Here is a 24,017-nt window from a genome sequence, read left to right on the forward strand (position 1 = left end):
CCTCCACGGACAACCCTCTCTCCCAACTCAAGACATCTTTTACTCCATAGGTTAGGTTTAAAACACTAACGAGTCCGCCCTGCCTTTTCCCCTCTCCCCGCCATGAATAAGATCAGGTATGGACAACGAAATTCCAATCCCCCTCCATTCTACCCTTCTCAGAGTAACTGGTGCACATGCGGACTCTCAAGTGAGTGTGTCCGATGGTGTATGCAGTCAATTCTCTGCGCGGTAGGACTCCCAGCCGCCGACCTCTACTGGCCACGGGCCACTGGGGGCGTACCTTCCTAGACTCCCGGATCATGCTCCGCCCCCGCCCTGCCCCGCCCCGCCCCCTCAGCCCCGCCCCAGGCTCGCCCCGCCCCTTCCCCCTCGCCCCTACGCAGCTTCCTAGTCTCCCGGCGCGCGCAGTCTCGTCTCCATGGCGACGCGAAGTCTATGGCTCCTCGCTCCCAACACCAAGCCGACCAGGAGCTGGGCTAGCTTTCTGTGTCAACCCTTCAAAGCTGGTCGGCGTGAGAGGGCCACAGGCGAGTAAGAGGCACCGCATCGACCACGGTCGCCCTCTCCCCATCCCAGCGAGCAGCCTGACCCAGTCCTCACCTCGGACTCCCTCAAGCCCGGCGCCTGAGCCCGCAAACTTCTTTGCCTACTCCAGGTTCAGGCTCTGGCGCCCCAACGCAGCCGAGGCGGCGCGCGAGGAGGTAGGATCCGAGCGGCCGGAGGTGCAGCTCGTAATTGGCTTCCTCCTCTGGCTGCAGTCGGGCACTGAGGAAGGGATATTTGTGTCTGGGTGGGTGTGATAACTGGGCAGTTTTGACAGACGTGTCTACACCACCATTCTCTGACCTGCCGAGTCCCACGCGCCAACTTCTCCAACCCCCCCCCCCAAAAGAAACAATGAAAATAGCCACGTTCCATCCAAGAGCTTCCGGCTATTTCCCTCTGTCCGCAGGCACCACCTCCCCCTTTTTTTTCTTACTTTTTTTTTTTGAAACTTCTTAATGGCCAATAGGAGCGAGCACTCAGCTGGCTGTAGTTAACACGTCATTACTCCCTAGTCGACTTGCCATAAAAAGTTTCTGTGGAATTTGAACAAATCATTTAACCTCCCCGGGCCTTATTTTCATCTTCTGTAAAATGAGGGGCTTGGACAGCGGACCACTTCTAAGGTCTAGTCTCAGCCTTCTGTGAGATAACGAAATTGACTTGAGATTTCTAAAATCAAGATCCTGGGGTCTTTTGACTACCCAAACTACTCTACACAGTGCCCCTCTGGCACTTTAGTTAACACATAGCATCACTATAAATTTATCGTCTGACTTCCCAGAGGGCATAAGTGAATTGGAGGAATCTGTTATTACCCCCAAGAGACCCTGGAAGTTGCTTTTTAAAACTAAATCTGAAAAAGACACTGAAAATGTCTTTTGATTTGTTTCATTCTCCTAAAAACCAAGTACAATGATCACCGAGTCCACCTTGTTAATTTTTTTTTCTAGTTGAAGTTTTGTTTTTTTAAATCTCAGGAAAACAATAGCACACTGCTCTTTAAGTGTTAAGAGTTTACCTGAGCTGAATTCCAACACCTTTGTAGGATTCCACTGCACCACTCCAGAATTCCAGAGCTTCCTACCCCACCACCACACACATTAAGCACCACCATTTGAGCTCAGTCTTCAATGTTTTCTCCCCCTTCATTGCCCAAGCCAAGCCCAGTTGTGCACTTAGAACGGACTTCCTTAGTCAGAGTTCAGCTTCCGCACTGTCCTTGCTAGGCTGTAGGTAATAATAACAATAGTAATAGGAAGAGGAAGAGTTGGAGTGATTATCATTGTAGTAGGAGATAGGTGCTACTGTTATTTATTATTAGCTATTTATATTAACCCTCACAGTAACTCTGTAAGGCAGGTAGTATTGAAACCACTAGGTGGCGTTTGGGGGGGCTCCAAGGAGCTCTGGTGCTTTGTCTCCACGAAGAAAGAATTAAGCGAGAGGCAGTGATAGATAAGAAGTGATTTATTAGAACAGAACGCCTGTGAGGCTTACAGGAGGGCAGGTGAGAGGGTGCTGTGCCCAGAACTAAGTGAGCTACAGTTTTATAATCAAAGGAAAAGTGGGGGAGGGGGAGCCCCCCCTTCTTCCTCGTTCTTGAGTAGACATTATGCTTCCATTATCAGTTCCTCCTCCACGTTGGGCGGGGGGGGTTTTCTTATCCCTGCATGGTCAAACTGAGACTCTCATGGTGCAATGGAAATGAGCAAAAAGGTGGTAACATATACTAAAATATGGGAAATCATCTCAAGTTTCAGTATAATGTCACCTTTTCCTTATATGTTTGTTTTTTATGCACGCAGAAGAGTGTTTCCTAAGAATCATTAACGTACTGAGCTCACTGGGCAGGATGTGGGTCTCATTCCACTATTGTTTTATTGTTTTGGGGCTTGTCTCATGCTTCTGTTGCATGGTTTTGTTGTTAAGCAAACCTGCCTTCTTGAGTGATCATTAACTTACAGGGGTCTCCCATACTTTTTTCTTTACTTGCAGTCCCTTAGGGGGATTAACTATTTAATCACTCTGTCCCTATTTAATCACTCTGTCCCTATTTAATCACTCTGTCCCTGTCAGTATTTTTATCCTCATTTTACACTTTAGGAAAGTGAATCATAGAGGGATTAAGGAACTTGCTCAAGATCACACAATTTGCTGGGATTTGAACATAGGCAGTCAGACTCCAGAGTCTGAGCTCCTTGTACTATACTATGCTGTAAAGGAGATATATAAAATTTACAGATAGTCATTTTTAATTATGAATGTAACTGATAGATGATCACTGAAACGATTTTATACACATTTGAGACTATACAATGAAATATTGCCCTCTGCCTGTCCTATTATGTTTCCCCACTAAGCTCCTCTAGGATGGAGGATGGTGCTTAATCATCTGTCTCTCCTCACCACAATTTCAGGGCCTGAGCATGTAGCTGCCTACTTATTAAATCATTCTTTGCCTATTAGAATAAAAAGTAGCTTATAAAAACAAATAGCACAAAAGGATAAAATAATTGCACATGTGGGATGAAAAAAATATCTTTCAGTATTATAAGAGAAACCTAAAATGAGAATTTTGTGAAATCTAAATTTTAAATATTGGTAACTCTTTTTTTTTTTTTTTTTTTTTTGTGGTACACGGGCCTCTCACTGTTGTGGCCTCTCCCGCTGCGGAGCACAGGCTCCAGATGTGCAGGCTCAATGACCATGGCTCACGGGCCCAGCCGCTCCGTGGCACGTGGGATCCTCCCGGACCGGGGCATGAACCCGTGTCCCCTGCATCGGCAGGCGGACTCTCAACCCCTGCGCCACCAGGGAAGCCCGGTAACTCATTTTATAAATCGGTTTTCTGAAGCTTTATAGAATCCAAATAAAACCCATTTGGGGGCTTCCCTGGTGGCGCAGTGGTTGAGAGTCTGCCTGCCGATTCAGGGGACACGGGTTCGAGCTCTGGTCTGGGAAGATCCCACATGCCGCGGAGCGGTTAGGCCCATGAGCCATGGCCACTGAGTCTGCGCGTCTGGAGCCTGTGCTCCGCAACGGGAGAGGCCACAACAGTGAGAGGCCCACGTACCGCAAAAAAAAAAAAAAAAAAACAAACTATTTGGCCCTATTGGGTGCTGGTTAGTGAACACTTACCTGAAGAGTGGGGATATGAGATGTTTTACATTCTTTTTTTGGTACCAAGTCTTTATAATCTGGTGTGCATATCTCAAATTGAACTAATCATGTTTCAAGTGCTCAATTGCCACATATGGCGTGTGGCTACCATGTTGGACAGCAAAACTCTAGTTTAATGTGTTCTTTTCCCTTTGCTTTCTTGTTGCCTTCCTTCCTGTTCCATTCATTTAACAGATATTTATTGAGCACCAGTTTGTGTGACATGGAGTGGATTAGGTACTAGAGATTTTTTTTTTTAATGGCTTGAATTTATCTGTTCTTTGTAGCCAAAAAAAACTAGCTGAACTAACTGACCCCTCTTCCCTGGGGTTTTGGTTTTTGAGAGAGGAAATTTTTCCTTAAAAGCTAGAGCCGTGTCACATAAAACTTAAGAATTGCTGGGAGCCATGTTTTGCATTACTTGAGGAAAATCTGTCTGCAATGAGAGAGAAGAATGAGACCCAGGTGGGGAGAAGCAGAAGTGAACAAGGGAAAGCCCCCACCTAAGCCCCGCCCCCACCTAAGCCCCACCCTCTCCTTGAACACAGCTGTAGCCACTGTGTCCTGACTTCCACGCAGCTTGGGTATTCAACTCATGGATTCTATGAGCCAGGGTTTACCGTTTTGTGCCTGAGCTACCTTGAGCATGGTTTCTGTAACTTGCAACCAGGAGTCCAGGCTCACACAGCTAAGAAGCTAAGAAGCAAGACCTTTCTTTTAGAAATGAGCCCATGATGACCCCCCAACCTGCTGTGACCTGAACCCCAAAGTACATTTTTATTTACATAATACACAGAATTTTTCAAACATATGTAATTACATATAATGCCTTTTCAAATCATTTTGTCATGTACATTTTTATACTTATCTAATATCTAAATACACTCATCTTCTGATTAATACTACCCATCTTTCTATGTAAGTCTTTCAGTACTTTTTTTCTTAAAATAAATCTATATCTGCTTTTCCATAGCTCTTTTCTTAGAATTATCCCCCCCAATTCTATGGGCCTTTTTTAAAAAAATTATAAGAGCATTCTAAAGCCAATTAAATTACTTTATATCATTCCAATGGTTTTATTCAATCAGGAATATCTGAGTACCTTTAAAGTGGTGTAGCACCCACACTCATGGATAACAGCCAGTTTCTGCTCTCCAGAAACTTCTGGCCTGGTGGTGCATGCATTCCACCTCTCTGTGCATGGAAATGCACATATTGTATATGTGCATTTCCTTAACGGATTCTTTTCCTCTACCAGGATTCTATGCTTGGCCTTTTCTTATTCTACATAGGTCATGCCATCCATCCCCACTTTCTCACAGCTATCCCATACGTCACCTTTTCTCTTGAGTTCTAACTCTCTTTTCAGTAGAACACTTGATTTCAGTTGACCTACAGGCACCTTCAACTCAGAATTTCCGAAAACAAACTCATCATCCCCCAGAGTGTGCTCCTCTTCTGGTCCTTATCCTGGTCATCCAAGCTGGAACCATCAAACTCTCTTGTTCTCCCTCACTTCTATGTCCACTGAGTCTCAGTTTCACCTCTCTTTTTGTTCCAAGTGTACCTTCCTGGCTTTGTGCATCATCATTTTTTCCTAGACTAGAGTTTGACAGACTTTTTCTGTAAAGGGCCAAATAATAAGTATTTTAGGCTTTGCAGGCCATACGGTCTTTGTCGAAACTTTTCAATCTGCCACTGTAGCTTGAAAGCTCCCATGACAGTGTACAAACAAATGAGCATGTCTGTGTTCCCATAAGTTTCATTTATAAAGGTAGGCAGAGAGTCATATTTAACCCATAGTTGATAGTTTGCCAACCCCTGCTCTGGGCTGTTGTAATAGCCTCTTAACTGGTCTCTCCAATTCCCATTCTCTCTCGGGTCTACCCTGCACAGAATTTCTTTTCTAAGATAGATCTAATCATATGATTGTTATTCAGAGCCTGGTTTGCTTTCCATTGCCTACTGGTTAAAATATTTAGCACATGGCAATAACTTTAAAAATTTGATCCCACATACAAGAAGCAGGTAAAGGAAAAGAATCTATCAAGGAAATGCACATAAGCAATATGTAGACAGATAACTACAGAGTGGTGGAATGCCTTACACCAGGATAGGCTACACCTACTGCCATTCTCTAACACACAGCAGGAGTACTCTTCCCATCTACCGACTTGATCTTGACTTGGTTAAATAAATGCCACCTTCATTGTGAAGCCTGACTCAGTCTTGCCCCATTGCAGGTAGAATTGATCACTTCTCACTCTGTGCTCCCATGGTCTATGTTAATTCTAGTGTTGTAGCTCTTATTACATGACAGCAGGTATGTTAGCTTTTGGTTTCAAGGAGTAGGAGCTGTATTAGTCAAGGTCTCTTGGTTTCAGATGACAAAACTCCAGCTTGTTTTGGCAAAAAGAGAAATCAGTTGGCCCATGGGAAAGACAGAGGTTGATCTGGAAACAGGAACTCAAATACCATCAGGAATGTGTCTGTGTCTGTCTGTCTCTGCCCCCCCCCACACACTCCACCCCTCCTCCGTCCCTGTCCTTCTCTCTACCTCATCTCTTCATCTCTCATCTGATTCTTTTGTATATTCTGCTTCACTCAGGCCACGTTCTTCCTGAAACCTAGAACCATGGCAGTTGAAAGCTCTACTCTCATATTCTCTTACCTTTGTGACAGTTCCACTTGGAAAAGCCTCAGAAAAAGGTGTGGTGAACTTAGCTTGGATCACAGGCTCAATCCTTGGTTCAGTCACTGTGTTAGCTTATGAATTACCATGATGGGTCTGTGCTAGGACAGTACTGCTCTTGTGTTCAGGAGGGCTGGATCTGTCAACCACCTAAGGGGGGATGAGCTATAGGCAGACAATACCTTATTCTAGGGATATTTGTAGAAATTACAATACATGGCAGAATATAGCAAACCCAGAGAATAGGCCTCAGAACTGGATTCTGGAACTTGAAGGTTGTTCAGGGACAGTTCTGTTGACTGGACTCTCTCCCTCTATCTTTCCAATTCTGCCTCCAATGCCTTCTCACTCTCCTTGGGTATCTCCAGTCCATGAGCTCAAAAAAGAAGGGATTTGACTGATCCTGTTTGGGCAGTATGGAAAATTACATTGGAGCCCCTAGAGGGAAGCATTTAGTATATTACTTTGAAGCTTGGTCTGTCCCATATATATAGGAAGTTAGTACTTTGTTTCCCCTATAAAATTCTGAGCTTCTCTTGTATCCCCAGATCTTATCACAGACATATCTGATACATAGTAGGTGCTCATCAAACGTTTGTTTTAAATAGACATTGAATACTACATGAAAGTTAGGAGTTACCTAACTGTGTTTTTCCTGTTACCACCTGGATTGTTGAAAGACATCAGGAGAGTCTGCCCATGTTCCAAAAGGCAGAGGGTGTATTTGATAGAGAGTTGAAGTGCTGATTAAATGAATGTTGTGATGTTAACATTAACCATAATCAGTAGTTATGAATCTACAAGGTGTGCTTTTCTGGAAACCATGACTCCAATTTGAACAGGTACCACTGGGTGGAGGAGAGAATTGAAGTAGCACAAGGCCAACGTAACAGCTCACATGCCTGTAAGAGGTGGATAAACAAACAGGTGGATACAAACGGTATTGCAAATTTTACATCGTATTTTTTAAATAGATAATACATTTATTTTATTTGAAGTTCAAGAGGTACAATGGACGTAAAGTAAAAAACTCCCTCGCTAGAGATAGTCCTGCAGTTATCTCTATTTCCTCCCCAGTCAACCAATATTATCAGTTTCTTTTATGAAAACATTTCCTTTCAGAGAGATTTTTTTGCTATTAATACTCATTTGAAAAATACATAGTTGTGCAATGGCCGTACCTTTTTCTGAGCAATTATCCGTCTCTGCTTTAGCTTTACCTGTGTTCTCAATTACTCTCCTTTTTCTCTGGAGTCAGTGATCTTTCTAAGCAAGTATCATTACTTTAGGGCTTATGTGATTAATTAATTAATTAAAAGTCCTTAGAGCTAGTTTGCTTGTCTCAATTGCAGTAAAGCCTCCTTTTTGTTTCCCTAAGCAATCTTCATCAGCCCCATAGGGCAACATACCAGTTTTTCGTTTGGATAAAACATCAAGTTGTTTCTCCCATGTCCCTCCTATGTGCCGGGCACTGTGCTAAACTCTTTACCCAGATGATCCTATTTAATCCTTATAATGATCCAATGAAGTTGGCAGCATTGTGAGCCCTGATTTACAGACAGAGGAACTGAGGCCTACAGAAATTAACTTACCCAAGCTTACATGGGAAGTGGCAGAACTGGGATGTGAACCCAGTGTCTTTACTCAAGAGCACAGCTCTTTTTTTTTTTAATTGAAATATAGTTGATTTACAATGTTGTGTTAGTTTCTGGTGTACAGCAAAGTGATTCAAATATATATATATATGTGTGTGTGTATATATATGTATATGCACATACATACATATATGTATTCTTTTTCATATTCTTTTCCATTATGGCTTATTACAAGTTATTGAATGTACTTCCCTATACTATAGAGTAGGATCTTATTGTTTTTCTATTTTATATATAGTAGTTTGTATCTGCTAATCCCAAACTCCTAATTTATTCCTTTCCCTACTTTCCCCTTTGATAACCATAAATTTGTTTTCTGTATCTGTGAGTCTGTTTCTGTTTTGTAAATGAGTTCATTTATATCATGTTTTTAGATTCCACATATAAGTGATATCATATGATGTTTGTCTTTCTCTGACTGACTTCACTTAGTATGATTATCTCTAGGTCCATCCATGTTGTTTCAAATGACATTATTTCGTTCTTTTTTATGGCTGAGTAATAGTATCCCATCATATATATGATGGAATATTATATATTTATGTTATATATACACATATTATATGTAAATATACATATATATAATATATATATATATATACCACATCTTCTTTATCCATTCATCTGTTGATGGACATTTAGGCTGTTTCCATGTCTTGGCTATTGTAAAGAGTGCTGCTATGAACATTGAGGTGCATATATGTTTTTTGAATTAGAGTTTTCTTAAGGTATATGCCCAGGAGTGGGATTAGCTGGATCATATGGTAGTTTTTTTTGTTTTTTTGTTTTTTTGTTTTACATCTTTATTGGAGTATAATTGCTTTACAATGGTGTGTTAGTTTCTGCTTTATAACAAAGTGAATCAGTTATACATATACATATGTTCCCATATGTCTTGCCTCTTGCATCTCCCTCCCTCCCACCCTCCCTATCCCACCCCTCTAGGTGGTCACAAAGCACTGAGCTGATCTCCCTGTGCTATGCGGCTTCTTCCCAATAGCTATCTATTTTATGTTTGGTAGTGTATATATGTCCATGCCACTCTTGCACTTTGTCACAGCTTACCCTTCCCCCTCCCCATATCCTCAAGTTCATTCTCTAGTAGGTCTGTGTCTTTATTCCTGTCTTACCCCTAGGTTCTTCATGACATTTTTTTTCTTAAATTCCATATATATGTGTCAGCATACGGTATTGTCTTTCTCTTTCTGACTTACTTCACTCTGTATGACAGACTCTAGGTCCATCCACCTCATTACAAATAGCTCAATTTCCTTTCTTTTTATGGCTGAGTAATATTCCATTGTATATATGTGCCACATCTTCTTTATCCATTCATCTGATGATGGACACTTAGGTTGTTTCCATCTCCTGGCTATTGTAAATAGAGCTGCAATGAATATTTTGGTACATGACTCTTTTTGAATTATGGTTTTCTCAGGATATATGCCCAGTAGTGGGATTGCTGGGTCATATGGTAGTTCTATTTGTAGTTTTTTAAGGAACCTCCATACCGTTCTCCATAGTGGCTGTACCAATTCACATTCCCACCAGCAGTGCAAGAGTGTTCCCTTTTCTCCACACCCTCTCCAGCATTTATTGTTTCTAGATTTTTTGATGATGGCCATTCTGACTGGTGTGAGATGATATCTCATTGTAGTTTTGATTTGCATTTCTCTAATGATTAATGATGTTGAGCATTCTTTCATGTGTTTGTTGGCAGTCTGTATATCTTCTTTGGAGAAATGTCTATTTAGGTCTTCTGCCCATTTTTGGAATGGGTTGTTTGTTTTTTTTGCTATTGAGCTGCATGAGCTGCTTGTAAATTTTGGAGATTAATCCTTTGTCATTGCTTCATTTGAAAATATTTTCTCCCATTCTGAGGGTTGTCTTTTGGTCTTGTTTATGGTTTCCTTTGCGTGCAAAAGCTTTGAAGTTTCATTAGGTCCCATTTGTTTATTTTTGGTTTTATTTCCATTTCTCTAGGAGGTGGGTCAAAAAGGATCTTGCTGTGATTTATGTCATAGAGTGTTCTGCCTATGTTTTCCTCTAAGAGTTCGATAGTTTCTGGCCTTACATTTAAGTCTTTAATCCATTTTGAGCTTATTTTTGTGTATGGTGTTAGGGAGTGATCTAATCTCATACTTTTACATGTACCTGTCCAGTTTTCTCAGCAGCACTTATTGAAGAGGCTGTCCTTTCCGCACTGTATATTCCTGCCTTCTTTATCAAAGATAAGGTGACCATATGTGTATGGGTTTATCTCTGGGCTTTCTATCCTGTTCCCTGATCTATTTTTCTGTTTTTGTGCCAGTACCATACTGTCTTGATTACTGTAGCTTTGTAGTATAGTCTGAAGTCAGGGAGCCTGATTCCTCCAGCTCCATCTTTCGTTCTCAAGATTGCTTTGGCTGTTCGGAGTGTTTTGTGTTTCCATACAAATTGTGAAATTTTTGGTTCTAGTTCTGTGAAAAATGCCAGTGGTAGTTTGATAGGGATTGCACTGAATCTGTAGATTGAGTTGGGTAGTAGAGTCATTTTCACAATGTTGATTCTTCCAATCCAAGAACATGGTATATCTCTCCATCTATTTGTATCATCCTTAATTTCTTTCATCAGTGTCTTATAATTTTCTGCATACAGGTCTTTTGTCTCCTTAGGTAGGTTTATTCCTAGATATTTTATTCTTTTTGTTGCAGTGGTAAATGGGAGTGTTTTCTTGATTTCACTTTCAGATTTTTCATCATTAGTGTATAGGAATGCCAGAGATTTCTGTGCAATAATTTTGTATCCCGCTACTTTACCAAATTCATTGATTAGCTATAGTTTTCTGGTAGCATCTTTAGGATTCTCTATGTATAGTATCATGTCATCTGCAAACAGTGACAGCTTTACTTCTCCTTTTCCAATTTGGATTCCTTTTATTTCCTTTTCTTCTCTGATTGCTGTGGCTATAAAACTTCCAAAACTATGTTGAATAAGAGTGGTGAGAGTGGGCACCTTGTCTTGTTCCTGATCTTAGTGGAAAGGCTTTCAGTTTTTCACCATTGAGGACGATGTTGGCTGTGGGTTTGTCATATATGGCCTTTATTATGTTGAGGAAAGTTCCCTCTATGCCTGCTTTCTGGAGGGATTTTATCATAAATGGGTGCTGAATATTGTCAAAAGCTTTCTCTGCATCTATTGAGATGACCATATGGTTTTTCTCCTTCAATTTGTTAATATGGTGTATCACATTCATTGATTTGCATATATTGAAGAATCCTTGCATTCCTGGAATAAACCCCACTTGATCATGGTGTATGATCCTCTTAATGTGCTGTTGGATTCTGTTTGCTAGTATTTTGTTAAGGATTTTTGCATCTATGTTCATCAGTGATATTGGCCTGTAGTTTTCTCTCTTTGTGACATTCTTGTCTGGTTTTGGTATCAGGGTGATGGTGGCCTTGTAGAATGAGTTTGGGAGTGTTCCTCCCTCTGCTATATTTTGGAAGAGTTTGAGAAGGATAGGTGTTAGCTCTTCTCTAAATGTTTGATAGAATTCACCTGTGAAGCCATCTGGTCCTGGGCTTTTGTTTGTTGGAAGATTTTTAATCACAGTTTCAATTTCAGTGCTTGTGATTGGTCTGTTCATATTTTCTATTTCTTCCTGATTCAGTCTTGGCAGGTTGTGCATTTCTAAGAATTTGTCCATTTCTTCCAGGTTGTCCATTTTATTGGCATAGAGTTGCTTATAGTAATCTCTCATGATCTTTTGTATTTCTGCAGTGTCAGTTGTTACTTCTCCTTTTTCATTTCTAATTCTATTGATTTGAATCTTCTCCCTTTTTTTCTTGATGAGCATGGCTAATGGTTTATCAATTTTGTTTATCTTCTCAAAGAACCAGCTTTTAGTTTTATTGATCTTTGCTATCGTTTCCTTCATTTCTTTTTCATTTATTTCTGATCTGATCTTTATGATTTCTTTCCTTCTGCTAACTTTTGGGTTTTTTTGTTCTTCCTTCTCTAATTGCTTTAGATGCAAGGTTAGGTTGTTTATTCGAGATGTTTCCTGTTTCTTAAAGTAGGATTGTATTGCTATAAACTTCCCTCTTAGAACTGCTTTTGCTGCATCCCATAGGTTTTGCGTCGTCGTGTCTCCATTGTCATATGTTTCTAGGTATTTTTTTGATTTCCTCTTTGAGTTCTTCAGTGATCACTTCGTTATTAAGTAGTGTATTGATTAGCCTCCATGTGTTTGTAATTTTTACAGGTCTTTTCATGTAATTGATATCTAGTCATAGCGTTGTGGTTGGAAAAGATACTTGATACAATTTCAATTTTCTTAATTTTATCAAGGCTTGATTTATGACCCAAGATATGATCTTTCCTGGAGGATGTTCCATGAGCACTTGAGAAAAATGTGTATTCTGTTGTTTTTGGATGGAATGTCCTATAAATATCAATTAAGTCCATCTTGTTTAATGTTTCATTTAAAGCTTGTGTTTCCTTATTTATTTTCATTTTGGATGATCTGTCCATTGGTGAAAGTGGGGTGTTAAAGTCCCCTACTGTGAATGTGTTACTGTCAATTTCCCCTTTTATGGCTGTTAGCATTTGCCTTATGTACTGAGGTGCTCGTATGTTAGGTGCATAAATATTTACAATTGTTATATCTTCTTCTTGGATCGATCCCTTGATCATTATGTAGTGTCCTTCTTTGTCTCTTCTAATAGTCTTTATTTTAAAGTCTATTTTGTCTGATATGAGAATTGCTACTCCAGCTTTCTTTTGGTTTCCATTTGCATGGAATATCTTTTTCCATACACTTAGTTTCAGTCTGTATGTGTCTCTAGGTCTGAAGTGGGTCTCTTGTAGACAGCATATATATGGGTCTTATTTTTGTGTCCATTCAGCCAACCTGTGTCTTTTGGTGGGAGCATTTAGTCCATTTCCATTTAAGGTAATTATCGATATGTATGTTCCTATTCCCATTTTCTTAATTGTTTTGGGTTTGTTATTGTAGGTCTTTTCCTTCTCTTGTGTTTCTTGCCTAGAGAAGTTCCTTTAGCATTTGTTGTAAAGCTGGTTTGGTGGTGCTGAACTCTCTCAGCTTTTGCTTGTCTGTAAAGGTTTTAATTTCTCCATCAAATCTGAACGAGATCCTTGCTGGGTAGAGTAATCTTGGTTGCAGGTTTTTCTCCTTCATCACTTTAAATATGTCCTGCCAGTCCCTTCTGGCTTGCAGAGTTTCTGCTGAAAGATCAGCTGTTAACCTTATGGGGATTCCCTTGTGTGTTATTTGTTGTTTTTCCCTTGCTGCTTTTAATATGTTTTGTTTCTATTTAATTTTTGACAGTTTGATTAATATGTGTTTTGGCGTGTTTCTCCTTGGATTTATCCTGTATGCGGCCCTCTGTGCTTCCTGGACTTGATTAACTATTTCCTCTCCCATATTAGGGAAGTTTTCAACTATAATCTCTTCAAATATTTTCTCATTCCCTTTCTTTTTCTCTTCTTCTTCTGGAACCCCTCTAATTTGAATGTTGGTGCATTTAATGTTGTCCCAGAGGTCTCTGAGACTGTCCTCAGTTCTTTTCATTCTTTGTTCTTTTTTCTGCTCTGCAGTAGTTATTTCCACTATTTTATCTTCCAGGTCACTTATCTGTTTTTCTGCCTCAGTTATTCTGCTATTGATCCCTTCTAGAGTATTTTTAATTTCATTTATTGTGTTGTTCATCATTGCTTGTTTCATCTTTAGTTCTTCTAGGTCCTTGTTAAATGTTTCTTGCATTTTCTCTATTCTATTTCCAAGATTTTGGATCATCTTAACTATCATTATTCTGAATTCTTTTTCAGGTAGACTGCTTATTTCCTCTTCATTTTTTAGGTCTGGTGGGTTTTTATCTTGCTCCTTCATGTGCTGTGTGTTTTTCTGTCTTCTCATTTTTCTTATCTTACTGTGTTTGGGGTCTCCTTTCTGCAGGCTGCAGGTTTGTGGTTCCCGTTGTTTTTGGTGTCTGTCCCCAGTGGCTAAAGTTGGTTCAGTGGATTGTGTAGTCTTCCTGGTGGAGCGGACTAGTGCCTGTGTTTGGTGAATGAGGCTGGATCTTGTCTTTCTGGTGGGCAGGTCCACATCTGGTGTGTGTTTTGGGGTGTCTGTGGACTTATTATGATTTTAGGCAGCCTCTCTGCTAATGGGTGGGGTTGTGTTCTTGTCTTGCTAGTTGTTTGGCTTAGGGTGTCCAGCACTGTAACTTGCTGGTCGTTGAGTGAAGCTGGGTGTTGGTGTTGAGATGGAGATCTCTGGGAGATTTTTGCCGTTTGATATTATGTGGAGCTGGGAGGTCTCTTGTGGACCAGTGTCCTGAAGTTGGCTGTCCCACCTCAGAGTCACAGCCCTCATGCCTGGCTGCAGCACCAAGAGCCTGTCATCCACATGGTTCAGAATAAAAGGGAGAAAAAGTAGAAAGACAGAAAGAAAGAAAGAAAGAAAGGAAGAAGGGATAAAATAAAATAAATAAGGTAAAATAAAATAAAGTTATTAAAGTAAAAAAATAATTATTAAGAAAAAAATTTTTTTAAGTAAAAAAGGAAAAAGGAACGGATAGAACACTAGGACAAATGGTGAAAGCAAAGCTGTGCAGACAAAATCTCACACAGAAGCATACACATACACACTCACAAAAAGAGGAAAAGGGGAAAAAATAGTAAATCTTGCTCTCCAAGTCCATCTCCTCAATTTGGGATGATTCGTTGTCTATTCAGGTATTCCACAGATGCAGGGTACATCAAGTTGGTTGTGGAGATTTAATCTGCTGCTCCTGAGGCTGCTGGGAGAGATTTCCCTTTCTCTTCTTTGTTCGCACAGCTCCCGGGGTTCAGCTTTGGATTTGGCCCCGCCTCTGCGTGTAGGTCGCCAGAGGGCGTCTGTTCTTCGCTCAGACAGGACGGGGTTAAAGGAGCCGCTGATTCGGGGACTCTGGCTCACTCAGGCCAGGGGGAGGGAGGGGCACGATGCAGGGCGAGCCTGCGGCAGCAGAGGCCAGCGTGACGTTGCACCAGCCTGAGGCGCGCCATGCGTTCTCCCAGGGAAGTTGTTCTTGGATCCCAGGACCCTGGCCGTGGCGGGCTGCACAGGCTCCCCGGAAGGGAGGTGTGGATAGTGACCTGTGCTCACACACAGGCTTCTTGGTGGCGGCAGCAGCAGCCTTAGCATCTCATTCCCGTCTCTGGGGTCCGCGCTTTTAGCTGCGGCTCGCGCCCGTCTCTGGAGCTCCTTTAAGCAGCGCTCTTAATCCCCTCTCCTCGCGCACCAGGAAACCAAGAGGGAAGAAAAAGTCTCTTGTCTCTTGGGCAGTTCCAGACTTTTTCCCGGACTCCCTCCCGGCTAGCTGTGGCGCACTAGCCCCCTTCAGGCTGTGTTCACGCTGCCAACCCCAGTCCTCTCCCTGCGATCCGACCTCCGAAGCCCGAGCCTCAGCTCCCAGCCCCGCCCGCCCTGGCGGGTGAGCACACAAGCCTCTTGGGCTGGTGAGTGCTGGTCGGCACCCCAATCCTCTGTGCGGAAATCTATCCGCTTTGCCCTCTGCACCCCTGTTGCTGCGCTCTCCTCCGCATCCCCGAAACTCCCCCGCCTCCGCCACCCGCAGTCTCCGCCTGCGAAGGGGCTTCTAGTATGTGGAAACCTTTCCTCCTTCACGGCTCCCTCCCACTGGTGCAGGTCCCATCCGTATTCTTTTGTCTCTGTTTATTCTTTTTTCTTTTGCCCTACGTAGGTACGTGGGGAGTTTCTTGCCTTTTGGGAGGTCTCGGTAGTTCTATTCATAGATTTTTTTAGGAACCTCCATACTGTTCTCCATAGTGCCTGCACCAACTTAACATTCCCACCAACAGTGTAGGAGAGTTCCCTTTTCTCCACACCCTCTCCAGCATTTATTATTTGTAGACTTTTTCATGATAGCTATTCTGACCATTATGCGGTGATACCTCCTTGTGGTTTTGATTTGCATTTCTCTAATAATTAGCGATGCTGAGCATCTTTTCATGTGCCCGTTGGCCATCAGTATGTCTTGTTTGGAGAAATGGCTATTTAGGTCTTCTGTCCATTTTTGGATTGGGTTGTTTATTTGTTTTTGTTTTTGGGCCATGCCTCACAGATTGTGGGATCTTAGTTCCCCGACCAGGGATTGAACCCAGGCCCTCGGCAGTGAGAGGGCAGAGTCCTAACCACTGGACCACCAGGGAATTCCCAGGTTGTTTGGTTTTTTTTAATATTGAGTTGTACAAGCTGTCGTATATTTTGGAAATTAATCCCTTGTTGGTTGCATTGTTTGCAAATATTTTCTCCCATTCCGTAGGTTGTCTTTTTGTTTTGTGTATGATTTCCTTCGCTGTGCAAAAGCTTTTAAGGTTAATTAGGTCCTATTTGTTTATTTTTGCTTTTATTTCTTTTGCCTTGGGAGACTGACTTTAGAAAACACTGCTATGATTTATGTCTGAGAATATTTTGCCTGTGTTCTCTTTCAGGAGTTTTTGGTGTCATGTCTTAAATTTAGGTCTTTAAACCAGTTTGGGTTTATTTTCGTATATGGTATGAGGAAGTGTTCTAGTGTCATTGATTTACATGCAGCTCTCCAGCTTTCCCAGCACCACTTGCTGAAGAGACTGTCTTTTCCCCATACTATATTCTTGCCTCCTTTGTCGTAGATTAATTTACCTTAGGTGCGTGGGTTTATTTCTGAAGAGCCCCAGCTCTTGAGTATTACTCCCTACTGCCTCCCAAAGAATTCCATTTTATGAAAGGAGATTAAATGAACATTTCCTAGGTAATGATAAAGCTAGACCTAGCAGAGACTGGGTTTCCATCAAGGGCTGGGATCTGCTCATCCTAGGTTTTTCTTTACCAGCTGAAAATGGGAGGAGAATTTTATGCACTGATGTTTCATCCAGGTAAAGGGTAGAATGTAGCAATCCATAAAGACCCTAGAGCTAGAAAGGAAAGGAAATCTCTAAATATAAAGGGGAGACCCAGACATATGGGTACCCACAGAATGTGGGCATCTGTGGTACGTAAGTATCTCTCAGGAGAGGCCGTCTTAGATTTCTTCTGTTAAGATCTTATTTGGTTCATATTGCATTGTTTTGCCTTCTGAGCTCCACTGCTGTAGAGAATCAGGAGTAAAATCTTTTATTTATCCTAGAGTTTGGTCTTCTACAACTGTTTTTCCCAAAAAGATGCCTTGTTTTTCTGATGGACTTTAGCTCTCTGTGAGCTTCTCAGAGGGATAATCAAATTAATACATATATAATGTCTGGCTTGATCAGGGTTCCCCAGAAAACAAAGCCTAAGGCAAAAGTTTGTGCACTACTGCTTTATTCCAGAGTGCAAATCATTGTGAGGGAGACACATTTAAAAAGAGAAAAACTTAATGCAAATAAGTGAAGCTTCTCTTTTATTGTCTACAGTTTTGGTCCTGAATTTATATTCCAGAAATCCCTAGGTATTACTACTTATAATTTTTAAAGCCTGGCTTGTGATATGGGGACAAGTGTTAGGGGAGGAGAGGCAAGTGAATTATTACTTATGAAAAATTTAAGTGTGGCATCTCTCATACATTAAAAAAAAACCTTAAAAGTTGATTTTTCTCTTTACAATTAAAATGAAATTTATCCAGGTATATAAAGGGCTAAGTTATAGGAAAATCAGTCTATATAGACTAACTTTAAAAAGGGTACACATTCAAAGAGAAAACATTGTAAGTATTAATAAACTCATAAGGGAACTTATAAGGTAAGAATTATATTTTTAAATGCATCTTTGGAGAAAAAGGTTAATTTCTAAATGTATTTGTTGAAATAATATTTTATTAAAAATACTGTATCTTGAAATATCATGGAAAAACTTCTAGTTCTGACTAATATACACTCTGTAAAGGTGTTTTTAATAACACAAATGAACTGGAATGTGGCAGGTAGTTGTGGTTTATGTGTTGTTTTGCTTTGTTAAAGTGGGAGGGAAAAGCAGTGTTGTAAACATGCACCACACTGAATTTATGGTTTTTTGGGGTCAGCTCAGGGGGAAAGGGGCACCTCAACCTGCTGTATTGTATTTGGATCCAGATCTAGGGTCCAAGTTACATAAACCCAAAAAGGTAACAGAGAATTAGAGGCTAATTTAATACATCACTTTTCTAACATGCAAAATTTTTCCTATAGCTCTTTTTACATAAACTCCAAGGTGAACGGGGGAAAGGGGAAGCATTCATTTCTCTAGGCTTTTTAAAAATCTCATTTCATAAACCAGAAGAATGATGTTTTTCACTTAGGATGAAAATAATGATACTAAAAACAAAACCAAATTACAGGCTTACTACGCTGCCGACAGACCGAGTCCTGCATTCTATTTTATTTATATTCTAAATTTATACAAGTGTATAAAGAAGTAAATATTTTGGTTTCTTATAGGAATCATCTAGACAAGACAGAAGCTGTAAAGATAATAGTATATAAACTAGTTTTTAGAATGCTTTAGTTCTATTTTACCATTAGTTTATATAGTTTTGGAATAATTGGCTTTAGCATAAAATTATGTTTTAGCCTAGATAATAGAAATGTTCATATAAAGGTTATGAATAAATTATTTCAAATACCTCAAAGTAAAATAATACTGATAATGCTAATTTTTATTTCTGCTTCTCTTTTAGGTACCAAAATAAGGACAGAATGGCCAATTGCTAGTGTTTGATCCAAAGGGTAAATGATTTATTACTTAAAAAGAATATGTTTAACCACCCTTTTGTCCTAAATATTAAGAAGATAGTCTACAGGAATGGTTGAGTGTGGTTGAAAGACTTAGCAATTAAATCCTTTATTATACTGTCTGTCACTCAAACAATGCCTAAATATTTGCCAGTCAGGAATTTCTATTAAGCACATCACTACTGATAAAATACTGGGTTGATTTTTTTTCTTTTCTTTCAGAAAAAGTGATGATTGAACCAAATGAAGCAATGTCAGAGTAAGATGTCTCTGGTTGTGCATCTGATCTATCACATGCCTTTTAAGCAATTAGAACTAGATAATGCAATCATTTGTCACCCAATTAAATTTGAAAGTCCAGAAATGCATGGATTAGCACTTAGCTTTTGCTTCAGTCAAAGCAATTGTTACTTAGATAAGAGGACATTTAAAATGAAAACTGAATTTTGATAAAAATGTAGGGGTATAGATAATATTCAGACCTACTTTTTAAATGCTTAAACACCAAGTATTCCATATTTTACTTATATAACTTTCATCGCTCATTCCTGTTTCACTTTGATACTTGCTCTCTTCTTTGAGAATATCATTTTAAAGGAATACTTACCTTAAAATCAAACAGATTCTTTGTTTACTATGAGAAGAACCATTACTACTAAATTAGGAAAATAATCACCCTAACTAGTTGAAGAGATTGATATTAAAAAAAGAATCATAGTCCAGTTTCAATTTGGTAGCTAAATACTAAGTACCTGCTTTGTTCAAGGCACTGATTCTGATAATTCATCAGAGCCCTTCCTGATATGATCATCTCCTCTCCCCTGAAAAAAAATTCAATTATTTATTCCATGAAAAATTACACTTTGAAAGTTGATTGTAAAACACATTCATGGGGATCAATTATTGATAAATTGGTAGGTGCCATTCTAGTGGGGTTCTATTCAAATTGATACTATTTTGAATTATTCTGAATATTATTGGCTGGGAAAAATTATACCTTATGCAACATATATTTCAATTTTCATACTGTCAAAGCTAAAAATTAAAATTAGGGTCCACCTTGACTTTTGTTGTAGATTATATATTAAAGATGTATTTTTATACTAAAGAGAAGGTAATGTATTACAGATCAATGACAGAGAATCTGTGCTTATTTCAGATTAAATGTTATAGACAACCAGAAAAAAACAAATGCCCCATTAAGTATATTAATCTGGATGTAATTATACATTATATATCCTATTACATGGTTGAATATCTTTAAATTAAAAATGTAAGAAAAGTTTAGTAGTCTTTGAGGAAAATAGGATATAACTTTCAGTAATACTAATGGGAGTTAGTAGTCATTAGTGAAAATACATTCTATCATGTCTACGAACCCCAGTGTTCATAGGCTGTGATAAGCAGTGTTGGAACTGGAGCAAGGGGTAACCCACATCCTGAGGTAGTTAAAACCCAGGGGTAAATCAAATGCAGTCTGGGCCAAAATAGAAAAGCAGAGTGATGGCCTGTTCTCTTGATCTCATTAATAATTGCATCTGTTTATCAAACTGCTTTTTGCAAGGGTAGTATGATCATGTTCCCTTCACTTGCAGAGAAGAGTTTAGGTTTGGGTTTGGTTTGGTTGTTGTTTGGAGTGAGGGAGAGAGGGATAGGTAGGTAGCCAGTAAGCTTCACAGGTGCATGGCTTTGTTACCTCAGGTACTCCACCCAGAGGTGAAGGTAAACAGAGCCAGTCCTGGAAAAAAAAAGATCAAGTAGGAAAACAGAAAATCATGGGGGACCTTTACTTGAGAAACAGTGTGACTGACCTACAGAGTTGATGGATTTTTTCAGTGTAGCTTTACATTCCAATCTCCACCCCGCTTCTGGCTCCATAGTCTGACAGGCAAGGGGAATTTCCCAAAAGGTCCTACCCAGGTTGGATTAGGGAAAACTAGAAATTTTCTTTCCCCACCAGTTCTTTGCCTTAATCTTCTGATTGATTCTTCATTCCAATCCGAGCCACAAGGAGTGTGTGAACTTTATAAACCAGGAGTTTCAAACTTCTCTGTACACAAAGCCCAAATAACTCATTTCCATTTTTCCTCATGGATCCTCTCTGTCAAAGATTTTATCTACCCAAAAAATGGCACTTAATTAACAAACTATTTTCAGCAGTAAAAGTAAAGTATGTCTTTAATGCTGGACAAAGTGTTATAGGTCTTGGACCTTTGATCTGTTGGTTTTTCGTCAAGCTTTCAAGTACACATAAAGATGTGAGGGGAAAACGGGTAAAGCAAACCCACAGCACTCAACTCTTGGAGTTTGAAAAAACTGCATCTGTTATTCCATAATTGTATATTTTATCTTTTCTAAAAATGGGTAAAGCAAACCCACAGCACTCAACTCTTAGAGTTTGAAAAAATTGCATCTATTGGTTATTCTATAATCGTATATTTTATCTTTTCTAAAATGTATGACACATTATTTTTTACTCCCATTTTTACACTTTAAGTAAAATGCCTCTTTAGATGCAGACCAACACTGGCAAGCAAACTTTATACCTCACCAGCACAAGTCTCTCTAAATGTAGCGAAGACAGTCTCAGAAAAGTAAATTTTAATTAATTTTGTTTTTAGGCTCATGGTTTTTTTGGGTTTTTGTTTTGACCACGCCTCGTGACATGAGAATTTTAGTTCTCTGACCAGGGATCGAACCCGTGCCCCCTGCAGTGGAAGTATGGAGTCTTAACCACTGGACTGCCAGGGAAGTCCCTCATGTTTGATAAATGTAAATCATTTTAAAACAAAGTTTAAAATAAATATAAACTTTAAAAAATTATTAATTCCAATAGAAATTTGGGGACATTTCATAAATATGCCTAGTGTGCTTAACATACTAATTAATTCTAAAACCTAGGTTATCCACCCTCTGGTGTAAATATGTTCCAGTGGGGTATCTAACTTGACTAACTCTCTAACCTTAGTAGATACTAAAGTAAATACTTCCCATCTTCCAAAGTAAAAATCTGAATCGTTCCTCAATTGTAATTGTATTTAAAGAAAATATATTTTAGAGTATACTGGTTATCTATTTCTGTTAAATGGTTAGAAGCATTGTTATCCTAAGTAATGTCACTTTCTCAAATGAAGTCAACAGATGATAGTTGAAGAGCAGGTGGAGTTTGGTCCTCTGCTTCTTTGAGACAGTATACAAGACGGACTTTATATCAGAAAGTGAGCAGAAAAGGAATTCACATTTTACTGTTAAAATGATGATTTGGTCACTTCTCATTTGTATTTTTATGGCATGTTCACTGCTTCTCAAATAGTAATATCCTATTTATCTTCAGGTCATTGAGTATGTTGGCTTCCTCCATGTTAGGACATTAAGATTATTAAAGGCATGTCAAATTATTCAAATATCCAGAACTAGACTAGCTAAATTCCCTTCTTTAGGGATATAACTTAGTGAATATATAAGTACCATATTTCATAGATTCTGAAGCATGCATATTTTAACATCTCTACTTGACAATGCTTTTTCTTTCTTAATAACAGTATGTCTTATAATAAATAGGTGATATCTTTGGATGGACCTAGAGATTATCATACTGAGTGAAGTAAGTCAGAGAAAGACAAATATTATATGACATCACTTATATGTGGAATCTAAAAAATAATACAAATAAACTTATTTACAAAACAGAGACAGACTCACAAACCTAGAAAACAAATTTATGATTACCAAAGGGGAAAAATGGGGAGGGATAAATTAGGAATATGGAATTAACAGATACACACTACTATATATAAAATAGGTAAACAACAAGGACCTACTGTATAGCACAGGGAACTATATTCAATATCTTATAATAACCTATAAAGGAAAAGAATCTGAAAAAGATACATATATATATGTGTGTGTATATATGTGTATCTGAATCACTTTGCTGTACACCTGAAACTAACACAACATTGTAAATCAACTATAGTTCAATTTAAAACAAGAAAAGAGGAAGAAAAAATGGTATCTTAGATTCAATGAAATACTGTAATTCGTGGCTGGGAAAGGCAGTGAAGTCCTCCTTTTATCTAGATTAGATATTAGAGCGTATGAATTCTAGTAATTACTTGTTGTGACCTTTGGCATAAGAGGACTCTCACCATGCTAGAAACTGAATACTTAAGTGACTTCTCAACTTTTCATGTGTAAGGTTTCTTCTTGGATGCTCTCTTTCACAATTAGAAAATCAGGGAGGGAAGAGGTAGAAATGTAAATCATCTTCGCTTTGTATTTTTCATCAACAGAGTGGGGTTTTGCTTTAGCATCATATACTGGGGAAGTGAAGATTCCATTCCCTCCCATAGTATTAAGAATATAACAAGCTGTTCAGCATATTTGCTAAAGCACTGTGCAAATCGCTGACTTAACTACTAATGTTCTAGATTCACATTTCAATAGGGATAAAACAGAGCTACCATAACTTAGGGGGAAAAATAATAACACTTTACATCTTTTTATATCTTTCCATGAAAACTAGAATTTGAATTTTTTAAACTCAGTAAAGGAGACATATTAAAAGAATCACGTTAAAGGAGGTACAAAAAACGAACTTGGGGTTATTTTTCCACCAGCATGGGTGCCTGTCTTTGTAAACAGGGTGCACCACACAAGAATCCTCTGTCTCAGTGTGTTATCTGTTGACAAGAGGTATCAGGCTTGAAGGTTAAAGAGAAAATTAACCCATTTTTATCTCAGCCATTTAACGAAAAAGCAGGCTACTTTGTATTATGACCAGGGGTTAATATTAGTGTTGGACTCCATAAGCATAGCATTTATTTTTTTAAATTTAAATTTATTTATTTATGGCTGCATTGGGTCTTCGTTGCTGCACGTGGGCTTTCTCTAGTTGCGACAAGTGGGGTCTACTCTTCGTTGTGGTGCTGCAGGCTTCTCATTGCAGTGGCTTCTTGTTGCGGAGCACAGGCTCTAGACATGTGGGCTTCAATAGTTGTGGCCCACGGGCTCAGTAGTTGTGGCTCGTGTGCTCTAGAGCACAGGATCAGTAGTTGTGGTGCGTGGACCTAGTTGATCCGCAGCACGTAGGATCTTTACAGATGAGGGATCGAACCTTTGTCCCCTGCATTGGCAGGTGGATTCTTAACCACTGCGCCACCAGGGAATTCCCAAGCATAGCATTTAGCAATGGTAAGAACTGACTTACAAACTTAAAAAAAAAA

At 39.4% G+C, this 24,017-nt stretch overlaps 1 protein-coding gene across 7 annotated transcripts in view; it reads left to right on the forward strand.

Annotated features, from left to right (window-relative positions):
• The first annotated feature begins 410 nt into the window (after positions 1-410).
• Positions 411-24,017, forward strand: part of ERICH2 (glutamate rich 2) — a 38,252-nt gene continuing 14,645 nt past the window's right edge. For 5 of the 7 annotated variants that reach the window (XM_082631159.1, XM_082631161.1, XM_082631165.1 and 2 more), the window contains exons 1-3: positions 411-704; positions 18,738-18,786; positions 19,015-19,051. In XM_082631159.1, coding sequence (XP_082487285.1) covers positions 19,036-19,051 — 16 coding nt within the window. In that variant the 5' untranslated portion in view covers positions 411-704; positions 18,738-18,786; positions 19,015-19,035. Of the gene's footprint in view, positions 705-18,737; positions 18,787-19,014; positions 19,052-21,307; positions 21,387-24,017 lie in introns of those variants that run through there. The other 2 variants (XM_082631162.1, XM_082631163.1) reach the window with 2 other exon arrangements.

Source organism: Mesoplodon mirus (assembly GCF_964341445.2).
Source record: "Mesoplodon mirus genome assembly, chromosome: 8".
Classification (NCBI taxonomy): Eukaryota; Metazoa; Chordata; class Mammalia; order Artiodactyla; family Ziphiidae; genus Mesoplodon; species Mesoplodon mirus.